This window comes from Musca autumnalis, unplaced genomic scaffold (genome assembly GCF_047663935.1).
Source record: "Musca autumnalis isolate F117 unplaced genomic scaffold, ASM4766393v1 scaffold_2, whole genome shotgun sequence".
Taxonomy (NCBI): Eukaryota; Metazoa; Arthropoda; class Insecta; order Diptera; family Muscidae; genus Musca; species Musca autumnalis.
Genome location: NW_027411755.1, coordinates 122,586,805 through 122,606,847, shown reverse-complemented (window position 1 = coordinate 122,606,847; position 20,043 = coordinate 122,586,805). Strand labels below are relative to the sequence as shown.

Below are 20,043 nucleotides of genomic sequence, written 5' to 3'. Positions count from 1 at the left end.
TGTTTTATTCTTATGCTTAAGATTGCTTGAAAACAAGTAAGAAAGTATCAGTCAGCTGTGCCGACTGAGCTAAAAAAAGAAGCAAACACAATACTTCTGACGTTTATAGGGACTTTTTGAGTTTTTGAGCCACATCCTATGGAAGTGTGGATTTGACCCGAAAAAAAATTACCGTTTTAACTAGGGCACAAAACATGTTGCCAAACATATAAAAGAGAGAGTGTGGGAGATTTCACCCTTCGACGGTTAATCTTACGTACTACCCAATGTAGTTGGTATCGACAGGCGTTTTTGAGATTTTGTGCCTTTACCTCAGGAAGAGTGGACTTGCCCTCCCAACAAAATTAACAGGGTCTTCAAGTAAAACTTTTGGAAAAAATTTCAAAACTATTCGAGATGAGCTGTTAAACTGCACTTTTCCTTAATTTTGTGTTGGAGGTACCCGAAGGGCTGGACCGATATATTCCATATTCCAAAATGATACATGACTAGATGAAATAATACGATATGCAAAGTTAGGACCACTCAGAAACTTCCTGCGAGAGTTATCTTGCCAATTTTCCATTTTAGTTGTTGCCGTCAAGGTTTCTTGGAGCTTTCAGACATTATCTCAGGAAGTATGGACTTGCCGCCGACAGAATATGTACAGTCAAATCAATCCGAGAGGGCCCGAATTTTGTGTGGAACCCGTTCTATGCCTGGAACTAATATTACCTTTCTAGAGTTATTATTCTTTTCGAGAGTTATTGTGCGCACCATTGTAGCGATAATTGTTGAACTTTTGTGGGGAAGGCACCGGAAGTAGTGGACCACCGATATGGTTCATCTTCGAACTTAAACCTGATCGGTGGCTTCGTTCGAAAGTTATCGTGCGCATCAGCCAGCAAGCCGGACCCTCTTTACCCCAATGGCTGAGGGACTTTAAAATAGAAAATATTCTTTCGCACTTAAATAAAACAGAATAAAAATCTGTCGTTATAGTCCTTGTTTTTGGTTGCGGCTCTTAAAATTTTTTCCCTGAAAACACTTTTGTAGATTAGAGATATTTCCAAATATTTTGTAATTTATTGATTCTCTAAAATCTAATAGAATTCTGATTCTATGGTATAAAAGTGACAGGCAGAGTTTATTCATTAATTTAATATTAGTTGTGACAAATGTAAAAAGACATTTCCGATTTCCCGGGAAATATGATTTTGTTTCCCGGGAAAATCCCCGTAATCAAAAAACCGAGAATTCCCGGGAAATCCCGGTGCGGGATTTCCCTACCAAAACCCTACAGTAATCTTAATTCCAAATTTCAGGATTCCAGCTCTATCTGTTCACCCAAATTCAAATTGTACCATATTTAATACCATTTAGTACTTTTCGTACCCATAAGTACGAATTTCCAAAACTTCCGCAATCCCACACTCCAAAAGCAATTTTTATTTTAAATTTCAGGATTCCAGCTTTATTCGTTCAGCCAAATCCAAATTGTACCAAATTTGGTACCATTTTATATTTTCCGTACCCATAAGTATGAATTTCCAAAACTACTTCAGTCCTACAGTCCAACAGTGATCTTAATTCCAAATTTCGGGATTCCAGCTTTATCCATTCATCCAAATCCAAATTGTACCAAATTTAGTACCATTTAGTACTTTTCATACCCATAAGTACGAATTTCCAAAACGTCCTTTATCCTTCACTCCATCAGTAATCTTAATTCCAAATTCCAGGCCTATCCGTTTACCCAAATCCAAATTATACCAAATTTAGTAAATTTTGTACACATAGATACGATCTTCCAAAGCAATTTCCTTATATTAACACCACTTCCCAACCTTGATTCCCATACCAAATTTCAAAATTCTAGCTATAACCATTCAAAAAATACAATTGGTACCGAATTAAGTAATTTTTAGTACTTTTCGTACACTTATAGTTCGAGTTTCCAAAAACCCGTTGGAACATTTTTCTAACTCTCACTCATTCCAAATTTCAGAATTCTAGCTCTTCCTGTTTGCCTAATATAAAGGGTACCGTATTTAGTACCTTGTAGTACTGTTCGTACCCTTCTAGTTCGAATTTAAAAAAACCCAGCCTTTTCTCATGCCTACACATCAAGAACAATCCACACTCAAAATTTCTATTTCTACACCTTTTTCAGATGTAATTCGAATTATTTTAATTGTAATTCGGGAATTCTATTTGTAATTCGTAACATTACATTTGTAATTCGAATTATTCCATTTGTAATTCGAATTATTCCATTTGTAATTCGAAATATTTCATTTGTAATTCGAATTATTTCATTTGAAGTTTGAATTATTCCATTTGTAATTCGAATTATTGCATTTGTTTTTTATTTTTTTAATCGAGCTTTATGATCTATAATGCAAGTGAAAAAGGAAAGCCGATGATTCGAACCCACACACCCACCACTATGTGACATGCATGTTTCGCCTTCGGTAAAGGCTCTTCAGACATATCGGATGTGGAGCGGCTTCGATGTCCTCGAACTTTTCTTCTTTCAAATAGATTTTTGTTTTGTATTTTACAACAACAATGAGGATTTTCCCATTTAGTTGTGCTTTCATGACAAACGCTTAGCGCTGCCTTCGAAAGTTATGAGTTTGGCTCTGAACGCTAACACGCCGTGACAACACTTTTTTCCTGTGTTTTTCAAGGACGTGGGTTCAAACCCCAGCCTGGCTCAGTTGATTTTATTTATTTGAAAAATTTTTTTTGCCTTTTTAGGCGAAGATCATTTTTTAAGATTAATTTTTTAATTTTTTAATCGAGCTTTATGATCTATAATGCAAGTGAAAAGGGAAAGCCGACGATTCGAACCCACACACCCACCACTATGTGACATGCATGTTTCGCCTTCGGTAAAGGCTCTTCAGACATATCGGATGTGGAGCGGCTTCGATGTCCTCGAACTTTTCTTCTTTCAAATAGATTTTTGTTTTGTATTTTACAACAACAATGAGGATTTTCCCATTTAGTTGTGCTTTCATGTTCGAATTATTCCATTTGTAATTCGAATAATTTCTGTGTAATTTCAAATAAAATAAGTCGAATTACAAATGAAATAATTCGAATTACAAATGGAATAATTCGAATTTCAAATGGAATAATTCGAATTACAAATGGAATAATTTGAATTTCAAATGGAATAATTCGAATTACAAATGGAATAATTTGAATTGCAAATAGAATAATTCGAATTACAAATGGAATAATTCGAATTACAAATGAATGTTACGAATTACATCTGAAAAAGGTGTAGCTTTACCCGTTACGTCTGGGCGATGATCTGTCACTCACTTATCACTAAGTTCTTTTATATATTAAGATTCACCGCAATAACAACATTAAAAAATTGACGTCTTGAAATAACAATTATTGTTAAACATTGTTTTTTAGATTTCCCTATTGGCATATTCTTATAACATTTCATAAAACGAGTGATTTTTCTTTCGAAATAGCGAAATTTAGGAGGTACCGTTCTGTGGGGGGTAACATCACAACGTCGATCTATACTGTCAAATTTCTGGCGGACAGAAGACTAAAGACCAAATTTCCGATATTTCGGTACGATAATATGGCTAATGCCTACAAAAAACCGAAAATCAAGAGGTACGCTTTTCTTCAGGAATATTTTATAACCCTATGGAAGACTAAATAACGAATGTCGGTCACTTCGGTGGGATATTGACGTCACAATTTTCAGAATTACGAACATCGGGAGGTACCGTTCTATGGGGGCTACTTTGAAATGTGTGCCTATAACGACGATTTTCAGTCGGAAAGGTTCTTACCTCCAACATAGACTAAATACCAAATTTTAGCCATTTCGGTGGGTTGTTGGGGCCACAACCTTCAAAATATCGAAAATAGGGAGGTACCGTTCTATGGGGGCGATATGAAGGCGTGGACTTGTACCGACAAATTCCAGGGGAAAAGTTGTGTACCTCCAACGAAGACTAAATACCAAATTTTAGCCATTTCGGTGGGTTGTTGGGGCCACAACCTTCAAAATACCGAAAATAGGGAGGTACCGTTCTATGGGGGCGATATGAAGGCGTGGACTTGTACCGACAAATTTCAGGTGGAAAGTTTTATACCACCAACGAAGACTAAATACCAAATTTCAACCATTTCGGTGGAAAATTGAGGCTTAAAGGAGTGGATCTATACCAAAAAAATTCTGGTGGAATGTTTTATATCCACAACGAAGACTAAGTACCAAATTTCAGCCATGTCGGTGTGGTACTAAGGCTAAAACTTTCAAAATAACAATGCAATACCAAACATCCTAGGGGTAATAGAAACTTCCATACCATATATACTCCATAGAGTCATAATAATAATAATTGTTCCACAAATATCCCGGAAGGGACAAGGGAGACTTCTCTCATATCAGTGAGTGCACCCCGATTCATATTAGCTAAATGATATGGGACCTACTGTTTATCGACGAGTCCGAACGGCTTGTCTTAAGACACCACTTTGTAGAGAAGTTTTACATAGCTGAAATACTCAGGAAATGTCGCCAACATTACTGAGTGGTATTCAGCCACCGCTGAAAAATGTTTGATGGTGCCCGGCCGGGAAATCGAACCCACGACCTTCAGCGTGCAAGGCGGGCGTGCATACCATTGAACCACGGTGGCACTCTCCATAGACTCTCCAATGAATATTTCAATGTGTTACAAACGGAATGGCAATTTTAATTATACCCTCCATAATATGGTGGATGGTATAAAAATTGGGCATGGTCGGTTAATTATCAAACTGAAAAATCGGTTTAGCCGTTTTTGAGTCTATATGGAACATACAAACATTGATTTTTATATATAAGAAGAAGATGAATTTCTTCAAAAAGTTTAGATGTTTAAAAAATAAAGCGAAGCAAAACCTTCATTGGACAAATATAAACATTTTAAAACAAAAACGAAACAAATCGTTTCTACATTGGTTGAGTTTTTGATACACGCACGACTAGCGATAGGTAATGATAAGCAATAATCGATTTTCGATTTATCTATTTTGGTCTAAAACAAAAAATTAGATTTTCGGTCTTTATTTTAGTTGTCCTAAAACTCGACTTTCGACATTTTACTAATTTTCCAGTTTTAATTTTTGACTTTTATTTTGATTCTTTTCACAGATGATTTTAAAGCTATCAGAAAACTGTAAAACAAAGTAAACTAAAGCGGAGTACACACGATCAGTTTGACTGTCGATTTTTCGGAAATATCGATAAATGTCAAACTGTCCAGCAACCACAACATATTTTGTGGTTGCCTGATGACTGACAAAAATGAACGGCCACACTGGCAAGCAACCGATTATTTGAGCAAAACTGACAGTCAAAACTGATCGTGTGTACCCCACTTAAAAGCTACAGGCAAAATCGAAAATCGATTACATAATAATCGGATAGTCCCGGTCCACACTAGCGTGAATTTCATTAAAAATTTCATGAAGTTAGGTGTTCTTAAATCGAATTCCCCACTACAGCAATTTTATGATATTACTATACCATGGAGGTCGATTTAGAGACGCATAATTTCATGCAATTTTTTCAATGAAATCACTCTAGTGTGGACCGGGTCTTATGGGATTTCCCTTCCAGTCAAAACTCGACTTCGACAGCAAAAGTTGATTAAGCTATTAATCGGAAGTCGACTTACATATCCCTAGTACGAACGTTAATTTTTATACCCTACACCACTATGTGGGGAGGGTATTATAAGTTGGTTTTGGCCAAAAAGTTTGTAACGCATCGAAATAATGGTCATAGACCCATACTTATATATACCAAAATGAATGTCTCGACGAGCTGAGTCGATCTGGCTATGTGTGTCCGTCCGTCAGTCCGTCTGTCCATCTAAACCTTGTAATCACGCTACAGGTCGCAATTTTGATCGGATCGTCACCAAATTTTGAGTGTTGATGAGGGTCCCGGAGGGGAAGAAGCCTATTGATTTTGGTGATGGTCGGATAATATTCAGGGGTCGGAATGGGCAAAAACTTATTTGGGGAAAAAGTCAACGTTTTATTTCAAAGCGAATGTCTCCGCATCTATAAGGGGTATATCAAAAGCATAACCTGCTAATGAAAGAAGAAAATATCACCTTTACAACGATATAAAGTAGGTTGTCGTAGGTGGTCAAACAACGAAGATATCGCAATAGTCGCTAATACAACCATACTTTTCATTTTTGCGATTTTATTTATAATGACGAATATCACAGCTCTGGATGGATAGGTTCCAAAAGCAAAGCCTGACTATAAAAGTAGAATATCCGCTCTTTACAATGATGCAAAGTAGGTTGGCGTAGGTGGCCTAAAACCGGTGATATAGCAATAGACGGTAATACATCCCATTTTTCAATTTTTTCGAAATCGCGCTACAGGTCGCAATTCTGATCGGATTGTCACGAAATTTTGGGGGTTAATGGGGATCCCACAGAAGAAGAAGCCTATTGATTTTGCTTATGGTCGGATAATATTCAGGGGTTGGAATGGGCAAAAACTTATTTTGAGAAAATATCCATATTTTATTTCAAAGCCAATATCTCTGTTTCTTTAAGAGGTATATCAAAAGCAAAACCTGGCAAGGAAAGTAGAAAATATCACCTTTACAACGATGTAAAGTAGGTTGTCGTAGATGGTCAAAAAACAGGGATATCGCAATAGTCGGTAATGCATCCCATTTTCCGAATTTTTTGTAATCACGCTACAGGTCGCAATTTTGATCGGATCGTCACGAATTTTTTGGGAGTTGATGGGGTCCCCACAGTGGAAAAAGCCTATCAATTTTGGTGATAGTCTGATAATATTTAGGGGTCGGAATGGGGAAAAACTCATGTGGGACAAATTCAAAGTTTTATTTTTTGTCAATATATCGGCTTCTAGTAGGGGTATTCCAACGGCAACGACTGTCAATGGAAGAAGAAAATGTTACCTTTACATTGGTGTAAAGTAGGTTGGCGAAGGTGGTCAAACAAAGGAGATACCACAATAGTTGGTAATGCATCCAATTATTGCATTTATTGCAATCACGCTACAGGTCGCAATTTTGATCGGATGGTCACGAAATTTTGGTTGCTTATGGGGGTCCCATAGAGAAAGAGACATATTATGTTTGCTGGTAGTCGGATTATATTCCCTAAAAGAAATGTTTACCAGTGAAAAGTTTATGCACAGGGGTAGTGGTGTAGGGTATCACATGGTCGGCCCCGTCCCGACTGTAGCCTTTGCTCACTTGTTATATATAATATGATCGTACTTACAAGATGCTGCTGCCTTTTAGTTATAAATATACAGCGGTTTGATTCATATAAATTGCCTTTATTTTTATTAATAATATTTTATTTAAACTTTTTTCTGGAGTTTTACAAATTGTAAGTCAATATTATAATAATATAATTTTTATGTAAATTATAAATACGTTTATTTTTTATAAGGGCAAATATAGGCTTGGCTCTTTTGTTAATAATTAAATATTTTTGTTACTAGTTTTGTGTAAATTTTTGACACATTAATTTGTTTTTTTATAAATTCTCAAAATTATTTTTACTTGGCGTTTTTGGTTGATTATTTTTATTTGTCGTAATTGTTTATGTTTTTGATTTAATTAAAAAATATAAGTTTGTAAAAATTATTATTCATTGGTGGTAAGTTAAGATTATTGTTTTCAATTCAAAGTTTTAATGATTGATGAAAAAATATATTGTCAGTTTGACACATATAATGTCCATTATACATGTCAATAAAATGTTGCAAAAAACATCAAAATACGTGAAATATTAGTCAATTTCAATACAACACAGAAAGAAATTTGGTTGCTTCCCGTTTTGCAAGTCAAAGATTTATGCACTGTATATGAAAATATGTTGACTTATGTATACATGTTGTGGAAATATGCAAATTATTTAATTCATTTATTTATTTTAGTTTTGCTATTTTTATCGTTACCTATAATGAAAATTCAATTCAATGTGATTAATTTAGTTTTGTTGACTTTAATTTTGGAATTGGCTTTCATGTGTGTCCATCATTCTTCAAATAACTCTGTAATAACATTTTCAATTACAAATAAAACTATTAATTATATTCATACATTTGTATTAATGTCATAGATACGAAATGTATTAAAATTATGTATATATTTTATATTTGTAATTAATACTCGAGTATGTATGAACAAGAGAGGCAATATCGACATTTATATAAATATAAATTGTTGAAATATTTTCTAATTTTAATTGGAATAAACATTAATATTATATGTATAAATATATTATTTCATTAATTTTTGTTTGTTGTTTTATTTGGATGTTGTTTCATTCTAAAGCACTTTGACAAATTCATATGAAATAATAAAGTAAGTTTGTATGTATGTAGTATGCCTTGTCTGCATATTTTCGCTTTAAAGTACACTTAAGGCTGTTTGTGGTAATGTATGTGTGTAAGTAGTATTTACGTAGGTATAAATGTTGTTACAAGCTTATTTTATTGTATTTGGAATGCATTTCTAAAGCCAAATAATGATTTGTTACAGTTATGGAATCATCTTTCTTCTTAAGCAACATAAGATATATATTAATACTAATATAATAATGTATATTTAGGTAAATATATTTAATGTTATTTTTGGTTGATTTAGACAGTATTTATAAAAGTAATTTTAATGGTTTTAACAGATGCTTAGTTTATTTATTTTAAAGTAAGAAATCTATAAGGATCAACAACAAATGCGTAATTGCAAATTAATAAAGCAGTCATGTTAAAGTTAGAATTAAAGGGTGTGCAGCAACGCTAAAATTTACACGCTAAGGACCGTCTAGAAATTCTTTTTGATCCTGAAAATTGCCTTTAATACTGCTTGGAGCCTAAGAACGGCCTGAGGATGGTAACGTTGGAATTACATAGTGACACATCAACTAGAGACCCTAAAGCACACTATAAGTTGTAGCCTTAAGTTAGCTCAATTCGAAGATCGCAGAGAATAACGCCATTACTTTTTTTGGTTAAGTTTAGAGACTTGAAAGCAGCACAGCACACAATGCCAAAGTCCACAATTTTGGTTCCATAGTTTGAGAGGTATGAAATTCTCCCATTACTAAAGTAACCACGTGTTGCGATAAAATCAATAAAGATGTGTGAACGATATACATTTGAAAAATCTTAGAATGTTCAAAGTTTGAAACAAAGCGGGTACCCCATCCGAGAGCAAATTTTCACATCAGCCATTCTACACCTTTTTCAGATGTAAATCGAAACATTTTAGTTGTAATTCGTAACATTTCATTTGTAATTCGAGGATTCCATTTGTAATTCGAATTATTCCATTTGTAATTTGAATTATTCTATTTGTAATGCGAATCGTTATATCTCGATACGTTCAACTATACTAATGTCGTTGTATAGCCGATACACCTCGTGGTTCATACGACGTCGATATTAGAGATGGGCGCGTGCCTAAAAAATTAGGCACGAACATGCACGAACACGGACCAAAATTTTTATGCACATTCACGCACAAACACGGCGTTTTTCGAGAAGGCACGAACACGCACACTCACGCACGAAATTACAAAAAAAAGAGAAATCGATATAGGTGTACATTTATTTGTTCAAAAACAAGTAAAAAAGTATCAGTCGGCTTTGCCGACAGAGATATACCCTCAGCCTATGTGAATTGCAACTGTGAGTCAAATTTTGGACCAAATCCGTTGACCACTTCGAGTGCTATAGTGCGCTCCAGCCATTACACATGGTGTCATAGAGATTTTTACAACTTTCGGGCTATTTTCTCAAAAAGTATTTACTTGCCCCTGAAAAAATTGTACCATCGTAATTGGGTCAGTGAATGGAAGTTGCTTCAACAAAACTCAAAGTGATTCGAGAGCAGGTCTTAAAGTGAACTTATCCGAAATTTTGTGTGGGAGGTACACGAAGGAGTGGACAAATATAGTTCATATTCGAACCTGATCTATACCTGGCAGATATATTAGGATGTGTTAAGTATGGGCTATGGTGTCATATGGGTTTTTTGCACCTTTCAGGCTATTTTGCCAAGAAGTATGGGCTTGCCCCTGATGAAACTTGTACCGTCGTATGGAGGGCCGTGAATACAAGTGGATACATCAAAAATCAAAACGAGTCGAGTGCAGGTCCTAAACTGAACTTTTCAAAAATTTTGTGTGGGAGGTACCCGAAGTCGTGCACCAATGGAGTCCATATTGGAACCTCATCTAAGCTTGGTAGAAATTTCACTATGTGCAAAGTATGGACCAAGTCGGTTACTCCCTTCAAGAGTTATCGTGCGCACAAATTTTCCGAACATTTTCGAACTTTTGTGGGGGAGGTATCGGAAGGAGTGGACCGATATAACCCATCTTCAAACTTAAACTAAGTTTGGACAAAATATTGCGATAGCCAACTTTTAGACCAAATCGGTTTATCCGTTCGAGTGTTATCGTGCGCACCAGCTAGCCAGACAAACGGACGGACATTGCTAAATCGACTCCAAATTGTCTGAAACACATTTCGTCCAAGCATACTTGGGGTATAAAACCATTATTTCGATGAGGCACATTTTGCCCGTATGAAAGTGTATATACCCTCGTTAGCATAAATGCTGAGGGTATAAAAAAACCTTAAACTTTACATGTTCCAAATTTTGTGTGGGAGATACCCTAAGGAGTAGTACGATGTACGTTCAATATTTGGACGTAATCCAGGGCCATTATCTCAAAAAGTATAGCCTTGTGCCCGAAAAAGAATACACCGTCAAGGAAAAGAATACAAAGTCAAAATTTCGATTTTTAACAAAAAATGTGCCGTTTATTGACCATTAATAGGTCAACAAAATTTTAAGGAAAATTCTCTTATTTGAAGACAAAATTTTGATGTATTCAATAAACTCAAAAAAATATATGAAGACTGAACACCAAATTTCTGTAATTTTGGGTGGATAATGTGGCTAAAACCTTAAAAACTCGTAAATTGGGCGGTACCGTTCCACGGGGGTTATATCAAAACGCGAACCAATACCAACAATTATCTGTAAAAATATTTCGCAAGACCTGGCAAAGACTAAATACCAAATATCAGCTACATTGGTTGTTTAATGTGGCTAAAACCTTGAAAATATCGAAAATCGGGCGATACCGTTCTATTGGAGCTATATCAAAACGTGGACCTATGTACATAATTTTTATCAGAAAAGTCTTTTGGTCCATTGGGAACCCTCAATGCAAAATTTCGTCGTATTTGGGTATGAAACATATGTAAAATCTTCAAAATTATGAAAATCGGGAGATACCGTTATATGGGGTCTATATCATAACGTAGACCTATGTCCATAATTTTTACCGGAAAAGTTTTTTGTAAAGTGAAAACCCCGCATCTCAAAATTCAACCAATTTTGTAGATAAGTTCAGCTAAAATATTCAAAATACCGAAACATTAAGAAGTACCGTTGGATGGGGACTATCCCAAAACGTGGACCGACCTTCCCAATTTTTTGCTCTCGACATTGTCAGTGAACTATAAGTACATATTTATACCAAAATTCATCTGCCGACGCCAACTCCTTTTATATTTGGCCACGGTTTATTTGAACTCGCGACATAGTGCAATGTTTTTTGAGGTTATGCGCGATTATCTCGGGAACTATGGACTTGCCCTCGAAAAAATTACAATGACGTAACGGGAGCCGCACGAACATCCTGCTACAAAAAATTTCATAACGATTTGTGAGGTATCACTAAACTGCACTTATTTCAAATTTTGTGTGGAAGGTTCCTGAGGGAGTGGACCGATATAATCCATATTCGAACCTAATGTATGCCTAGAGGTAGTATTACCATATGCAAAGTATGGTTCAATTCCGTTACTCCCTACAAGAGTTATCGTGCGCACAAGTTTTGCGACAATTTTTGAACATTTGTGGGGGAGGTACCTGAAGGAGTGGACCTATATGCCCCATCTTCGAACTTAAATCAAATCTGGACAAAATATTTCGAATTTGAACCGAATCGATTGATCTGTTCAAGAGTTATCGTGCGCACCAGACAGCCAGACAGACGGACGGACATTGCAAGATCTACGCAAAATTGTCTGAAAATACTTGGGGTCTAAAACCTTTATTTCGATGAGGCACATTTCTGGTCGTATCAAAGTGTAAATACCCTCTTTAGCCTAAAGGCTGTGGGTATAAATATTCATATGTACTTCTAATTTTTCTATTCCTATTTAAAAACATTATTTTGTCCAAGTTAGAACTCAAAAGTCTAGTCTTTCGTTGAGAGTATTTTCATATGTGGAAAAAATCTCTCGTTCGTTGCTGAGCTGACGGGTATAGCCAAAAATTTCCTGGCTAATTGTTTTAAATATTTTAGATCAGACTGTATCCAAAAGTTTAGAACATCAGTCTGGCTAGATACGGCACTTGATAATATGTATCAAATGGAGACTTTTTCATCTTTCGCCTTTTTGCCATTTTGATCGAAAAACTGAAAATTCGTGTAAATGTGGCATTGTTATTTCCTGCTCATGATTGCTTTTACATATATATAATTGTTCCACAAACATCCCATAAGGGACAAGGGAGACTTCTCTCATATCAATGAGTGCACCCCGATTCATATTAGCTCAATGATATGGGACCTACAGTTTATCGCCGAGTCCGAACGGCGTGTCTAAGACACCACTTTTGTAGAGAAGTTGTACATGGCTGAAATACTCAGGAAACGTCGCCAGCATTACTGAGGGGTATTTTGCCACCGTTGAAAAGTGTTTTGGTGTTGCCTGACCGGGGAATCGAACCCACGACCTTATGTGTGCAAGGCGGGTGTGCATACCATTGCACCACGGTGGCACCCTATTGCTTGCATTTGCTTTTACATTAGCTAATAAAAAATTCATCTCCTTAAACGGCGGAATTAAAAACCTCCCTATAAGATGTGTCATTGTTGGTACAAAGCGTTTAAGCATGATTGTTTAGTTTTAGCTTTCAAATCTTTCATGAATTGAGAGTCAATGGTATCAATTGAGCAGACTTTCCAACGTTTTTTAGCCCAACGCGCTAAAATATGCATAATAGGGTACTTTTCCGAGTTTAATTTTTCGGAACACTCTTTGAATATTTTATGAAAACCCAATAGAGGTTCTAGCAATGAAAAGTGTTTAAAATATCTTACAACGTTTTTTGGGTAGTCGAACAGTTTTCCCAATTTGGAGAGGATGTTTTTCAATAACATCATCCATAACAGATAATACAGTCAGAAAAACATCTGATTTGCAAAGAGAGTATATTGCGTTAACCCTCTGGGTAGTTTATGTGTTTGCTTCTCTCATGAACAAAACTAATTGCAATTTGCAAACAAACATCATAGTTTTTTACTCATACTCTGGTCTCTTGCACGACTTCTAAAGGGAGACCAAAAATTTAGCACGATCGTGTCACATAGTGCAGATCGTGTTTAGTCGTGTCGTGCAAAACCGTGTCGAACAAAAAAACACGATCACGCACGTCCAAAAATGTATTCCGGCACGACACGCACAAACACGGCGTTTTTCGAGAAGGCACGAACTCGCACTACTCACGGCACGACACGCGCCCACCTCTAGTCGATATTCTACATCAACGCAGGTTAGCCTGTAGATCTTTCGAACAATTTTTAGCTCGAACACAACAAGCACTGCCTTATCTACTTGCGCAAGTTCCCAGGCTTCGGAAAATTACCTAAGTACGGTTAGTATCAGAGTTTTGTAAAGTGCTATTTTTATTTGTCTAGATGTGGCTTTGTTTTTAAACTGCTTGCTGAAGCCATAGTATCATCTGTCGGTCGATACTATACTTTTATTCTTATTTCACAACTGATGTTGTTTGTGGTGCTTATGGCGGTGCCTAGGAAGACGAAGTCTCTCACTACCTAAAATTATAGGAATCAACTTCCACAGTTGGTCGGTGTTCTGTGGATGCATTGCGCGTCGATACCATCAGCATGATCCTGACGCTGTTTACTGACAGGCACACTTCAGCAGATTCTCCTATCACCCTTTCCGAAGGTATCAGTTACTTCCTTTACTGATCGTCAATATCATCAGCAAGTAACATCTGGCTATGTATGCATAATGTGCCATTTCTTTGGAATTTACATGTCGCATAGCCCTTTCCAGCAGGATGTTGAAGATCACACGAAAGGCTGTCTCCTTATCTGAAACCTCTTTTGGTACTGAACTAAGGATCGAGTGTCAGTTAGAGTCATCTTACAAAGCCGTATGATCTTTGCGGAGATACCAAATTCAGACATGGGGCTTGATATACCTTTGAACGAAAGGGGTTGTCGAATGCTGCTCTATAATCTACAAAAAGATTTGCAGCAGGATAAATATCTGGCCAACAGATGAATTTGCCAGGTCTAAAGCTGAATTGGCATGGTAAAATTATTTCGTTGACCATAGGCTTTAGTCGTTCACACATTATCCCTGACACTACCTTATAGCAATAGGGGGCGGACATACATATGCCCCTATAATTAGAGCACACAGTCTTATCTCTTTTCTTGTGCTAACTACACCTTAACTGCGTGTCGCCTCCGGTTTTTAACAGCTCGGCTAGTATGCCAACAGCTCCTGCTGCCTTATTATTCTTCAACCAATTTTTTGTTGCCTTTACTTCATCTTGGCCGGGCGGTATACATTGAATACTATCTTCTGGGATTGAATCAGTGATGACTTCATCATATTCGCTAGTATTGGAAAAATGATCTTACCATATCCTGAGCACGCTATCTGTATCAGTTACCAAATTACCTTGCTGGTCTCTACAGAAGGACCTGCCTGTCCCAAAGCCATCACTTTGACGTTTCACTCTTTGGCAGAATTGTCGGACTTCATTCTGCCTCCTGCACATCTGGTTTTTTCACACTACTGCTTTTCCATTTCTCTCTTTTTGATGCAGAAAAGACGTTTCTTCTCTCTCCTATTCTACTAAAAAATCTCACGTGCGCTATATGTCGCATTTTTCTTTTCGGCATCAGCATGAAACTCCTGGTCATACCATGTGTTCCATTGTCTCTGGCATCCAAGTATAGATTTTCGACTGTTTGCATGGAGTGGGCAATACTATGTCACTGCACTTATGGAACTCCCCAAACGATTGGCTTCCGCACATGTAGTTCGTAATCCAATTTTTTAAACATGGCTGAAAATTTGGATTATTCTATGTCTTTGAGCAGATTGATGTTCGAATGCCTTCGATGGGTCCAGATCTTTGCCTGACTTCAATAGCGGGTCCACTCTGCCAAATTTCCAGGTTAATGGTACAGGTGGTGTAACCACTTTTTCACGTTCACCTTCGCCTACTACCCTTTTGACTTCAATAGTATGTTCCCAATCTCTTGAGTATATGGTACAATTTCATCTGTAAAGTTGTCGATCGGCTACAAAGTAATAATCTCTTATGCTGAGGAGCAGTAAAGTCCCTAGGGTCTTACCTACAAAAGTGAAATTGTTCCATATGATTCACCTTTGCTGTTGTCTTTGCCTGGCTTCAGAAGAGTAGTCACCCTGCCCATCAGCAAGCCATATTGAATCCCATACTGAAGGGTATGAACAGATGATAGATAAATTAGCATCCAAAGACTCCAATGGGTGATTAACAGCTTTCAGCCTTACAAAACGGCGGGATCGGATGGTGTAACATCAGTTCTGTATCAAAACACAGCGAAACCGATATTAGCAATCCATACATACAGCTGATGATGTTGTAGTGTTGATAAGTGGTAAATTGTGACCAACCTTATCGGAGCTGATGCATGGTGCTTTGGTACAACTGTCAGGTACAGCAATGGTCTCCGAGTGCATCCAGCGAAGACGATTCTCTTACTATATTATACTAGTCTAGAGACTGTCCAAACTATCAAGTTTGTAAAGGGCTGCGTTAATTCTAATCACCGGACCATTCAAATCATCCAAAGCGTTGGGCCCTGATGGAATCTCCATGGTAATGCTGAAACAGCTGGATGAGCCACCCTCATTGTTCCCGAAGTCTGGAAATTGGGCAGGGTTGTCCCGCTACTGAAGTCACGCAAGGATGCCAGCAAAAGTGTATCGTACAGGCCGATTTTGATTTTGTCGCCTGTAGCAAAGACCCTTAAGGCCCTAGTCCTCCCCAGCGGCAGCACAGCACGACAACAGCGCAGCCTGCCATCTCCACACATATTTGTCGAGGACTCAAAAAGGATAAGCCGTGTCATAGTACAGTGATGGAGGCGTTTGATTTATCAAAAGCCTTTGATACTATCAGGCACTCCACGCTGTTTGAGGACATTGAGCAGAAAACGCTCCGGCCAAGTCTGAAACGTTGGATAATCAATTATATGTGTGGACGCCAGTCGTACGTGGAATTCAGGATCAAGAAGTCCAATCCCAGTAGAGTGAAACAGGGAGTTTTTTAACTTTTACCTCTCCTGTATTCCGCCCCTCCAGGCAACATCGTAACGTATGCGGATGATTGGACGATCCTGGCGTCAGGTACCTACCCTGGTGACATCTGTGAGAGATTGAACTCCTATTTAACCGATCTTACTACCTTTTTCCACACGAGAAATATGCAGATATCCGCACTAAATCTACGGCCACTCTGTGCACCACATGGACGGCGCAGTATAGAAGAGAGTTGAATGTCGTGGTCGATGGTAACAGAATTTCGACCACAAACGGCCCCAAAATTCTAGGGGGTCACATTCGACACTTCGTTTATGACGTCCGCGCATTCCGCAGCTATCTACGACAAGCTCAAATGTAGCTGGCAGCACTTGTGGTGCAGATAAGGAAACCTTGTTGACTACATATATTGCGATAGGTCGGTCTGTGGTAAGCTATGTGGCTCCAGTTGGGTTCCCGGGATTATGTGATATGCAATGAGGAAAGATTCAAACTTGTCAGAATAGAAGAAAAGAGTATAGAAGAGAGTTGAATGTCGTGGTCGATGGTAGCAAAATTGCCACCACAAGCTGCCCCAAAATTGTAAGGGTCACATTCGACACTACGTTCACGGCGCCTGTGCATGCCGCAGCTATCTACGACAAGCTCAAATGTAGGAACAAGGTCCTCAAGTCCCTACATGGCAGCACTTGGGGTGCAGATAAGGAAACATTGTTGACTACATATAACGCGATAGGTCGGTCTGTGATAAGCTATGCGGCTCCAGTTAGGTTCTCGGGATTATGTGATACGCATTGGGGAAAGGTTCAAACTTGTCAGAATGCCGCCCTGAGAACAGCAACAGGATGCCTCCTCATGTCTTCATTGGACAATCTACATGAGGAGGCAACGATTCGTCCAGTACAGCTTTCGTTGCAGTATTTGCTCGGGTGTTGCCGTGTCACCATCTGGTGTCATCTGGTGGGTAGGCCTGATACACCTAGGCACATCAAGAAGGATATCCACGCTCTCCACCCATACAGGAGAGAACCCCTAAATAAAGCAGATTTAAATATCATTCACACAGACGTAGTTCCTAAGGCCATAAGCAAATATAATGCGAATGAATTCCTCGAAGTACATCCCCCATCTATCGCAGATGTGGAGCGTCAGCAGTCACGACAAACCAGAGTAGTTTTGGCTCAACTACGCTTTGGATATTGCAATAGCCTAAATTCTTATTTGGTAAAGATCGATCGCACCGTCCAAGACATCTGTCTAGCATGCGGCATGGGCCCGCACGACACACTGCACTTGTTCGACTGCCGTGGCAAATCTACTCATCTAAATCCAAAGGACCTGTGGTTACATCCCTTCGAAGCAGCCACTTTCCTGCGACTGGAGATAGACTCAGAGACGGATTGAGCAGAAGAACGAACATACAAAAATGCAATAATAAGCACTCCCAGGTAACATTTTTTCCGAATTAGTTTTGAATTCGGACAGAATTTCTGAAAAAAAATCGATTCTGTTGCCGAATTCGTACGGAATTTGTTACGAAAGTTGGAAGGAAGGAAATTCTTAAAAAATATAAGAGTTTAGCGACGAATTCGGTCCGAATTTGGAAGAAAATTCTGGAAAATTCTATGAAAAATTTGGATTTTTTTAAGAAAATCAGTCCGAATTCGGAAAGAAATTCTGGAAAATTTGAAGAAAAGTTCAGATTTTCTGAAAAAAAATCGGAAAAAATTCTTGGGCGCTGACGCCTTTGATATTGACACAACACGTGTCGCGCTGTACAGAACAAACAACACTAAGAGACAATTTTCTTTTAATGCGCTATTTATGGAAGCTTCTAATTTCAAACTTTCTAATGATTTTGCCCTTTGTTATTATTTTGTGATTAATAGTGCAGCAATGTGCCACGAGTATGTTGAAGCTATCAACACTAGCTTGAATTACTGTATGTTGCATTTACATTAAAAAAAAATAAAAATTGTATATGCGAATTTTATAACCAGTCATTTTGTTTTTCGACAAAAACCGAACAAAAAATCTCTTAAAAAATCAATTAGAAATAGGAACGTATTCGAAATGACGATTCTTAAAATTCTTCAGAAAATGTGCAGAGATTCTTAAAAAAACTTATAGAAAATAGGTCTAATTTCTAGGAAAATATTAGAGAAATCGTCAAATTTCCAAAAAAAAAAATATTCAGAAAATCTCAGAAAAAAACGGAAATCTGAGACCTCAAAAAAATTGTTATCTGGGCTGTTAAAAGAACAACCGGAGCATTCAAAAGAAACCCATCAGGCTGCTCAGAACGTGATCCTGCATCTCCAACATCTGATTCCGTTACAAGCTGGGGGACAGTTTTTGGACTTCAAGTGTGAGGAAAGTGGTGAGTTTCACACTTTGCACATGCGAATGTCTTGAACTCAACTCAGTATTTATCAGTATTTATTTTGATTCGTTTTGTATTTTATAACTGCTTACTCAAGCAAAATACATTTAAGCTTTAATACTTACAATTTTTTCGCTGTTTTTCTGCTTTCGAATTTGCAATTTACATTTGTTGCTAATGATTTGTTTTAATAGAATACTTAATTTGTTTGAATACTTAACATAGAAAAAAGTTTTGTTTAACTTAAATACATTTTAAATGTAAGTTTACTAGGCGCTATTTTACTTTTATTATAATCTTCTACTTTTTTGTTAATAGAAAGAAACAAAGGAAGTAAGAAATGAAAAACAAAATTATAACAATGGAAAATGATGACAACTTACTCGGAGGCCAGAACAAATCAAGTTGTTAAACAAGACCAGGACAAGATGTTAATATACCAAGGAACTTACCGACGACTTGTCCTTTAGGCTAACGGACTTTTTGGTATGAAGAAAAAGAAATAAAGAAACACTTTGTGTAAACTATAAAGACAAATTGACAAGGGTAACGAAGGCGATGATGACGAAAAATGGGAAAAACACAAAAGACCCAACTATCCACACTGCACTGCACTGCACTTACTAAGCGTTGTTGTTTTTCTTTTTTAATGGCGGCCACTTAAAATTAAATGTAAACAGCACCCAAATGCAGAAGTTGCTGATGACGACGACGACAATGGCGACAATACTGTTACTGATTAACTCACAAGCGACCACTATAATCACCATCTCCGGTATCAACTGCACCCGCAATCCCATAACTACCCAGTGGTATTGAAATTTGACGAGCTCCTCGCAAAAACACTGTAATGGGATTGGCAAATGTTAGATCAGAGCTTAACATTAAGGCTACCAAAACGAAACACAAGATGTGGGTAAACGATGAACAAACGCTGGACGATGAACCGCTGGTCTGATTATATTTGGTGCGTAATTTCTCAACACGAGTCCAATCACTGAAACCAGCAACGTTACGCGAGGCGGCACGTACCAGATAAGTGGTGTTCTCCTCCAGATTGTTAAGCAGGAATGTAGCACCTGTAAGAAAAAACACACACAAAATGGAAACAAACGTACGACAAGATTATGGTTAGATTTAATGAAAATGCAGTCGCCAACGTCGGTGACATTGGCAGGCGGTGGCCATAATCCACT

General features: G+C 37.5%; 1 protein-coding gene across 1 annotated transcript in view; it reads right to left on the bottom strand.

Moving 5' to 3' along the window:
- Window positions 1–14,965: 14,965 nt before the first annotated feature.
- Window positions 14,966–20,043, bottom strand: part of fipi (factor of interpulse interval) — a 40,228-nt gene continuing 35,150 nt past the window's right edge. Inside the window, exon 6 of the mRNA XM_073969167.1 lies at window positions 14,966–19,926. Coding sequence (XP_073825268.1) covers window positions 19,592–19,926 — 335 coding nt within the window. The 3' untranslated portion in view covers window positions 14,966–19,591. The remainder of the gene's footprint in view (window positions 19,927–20,043) is intronic.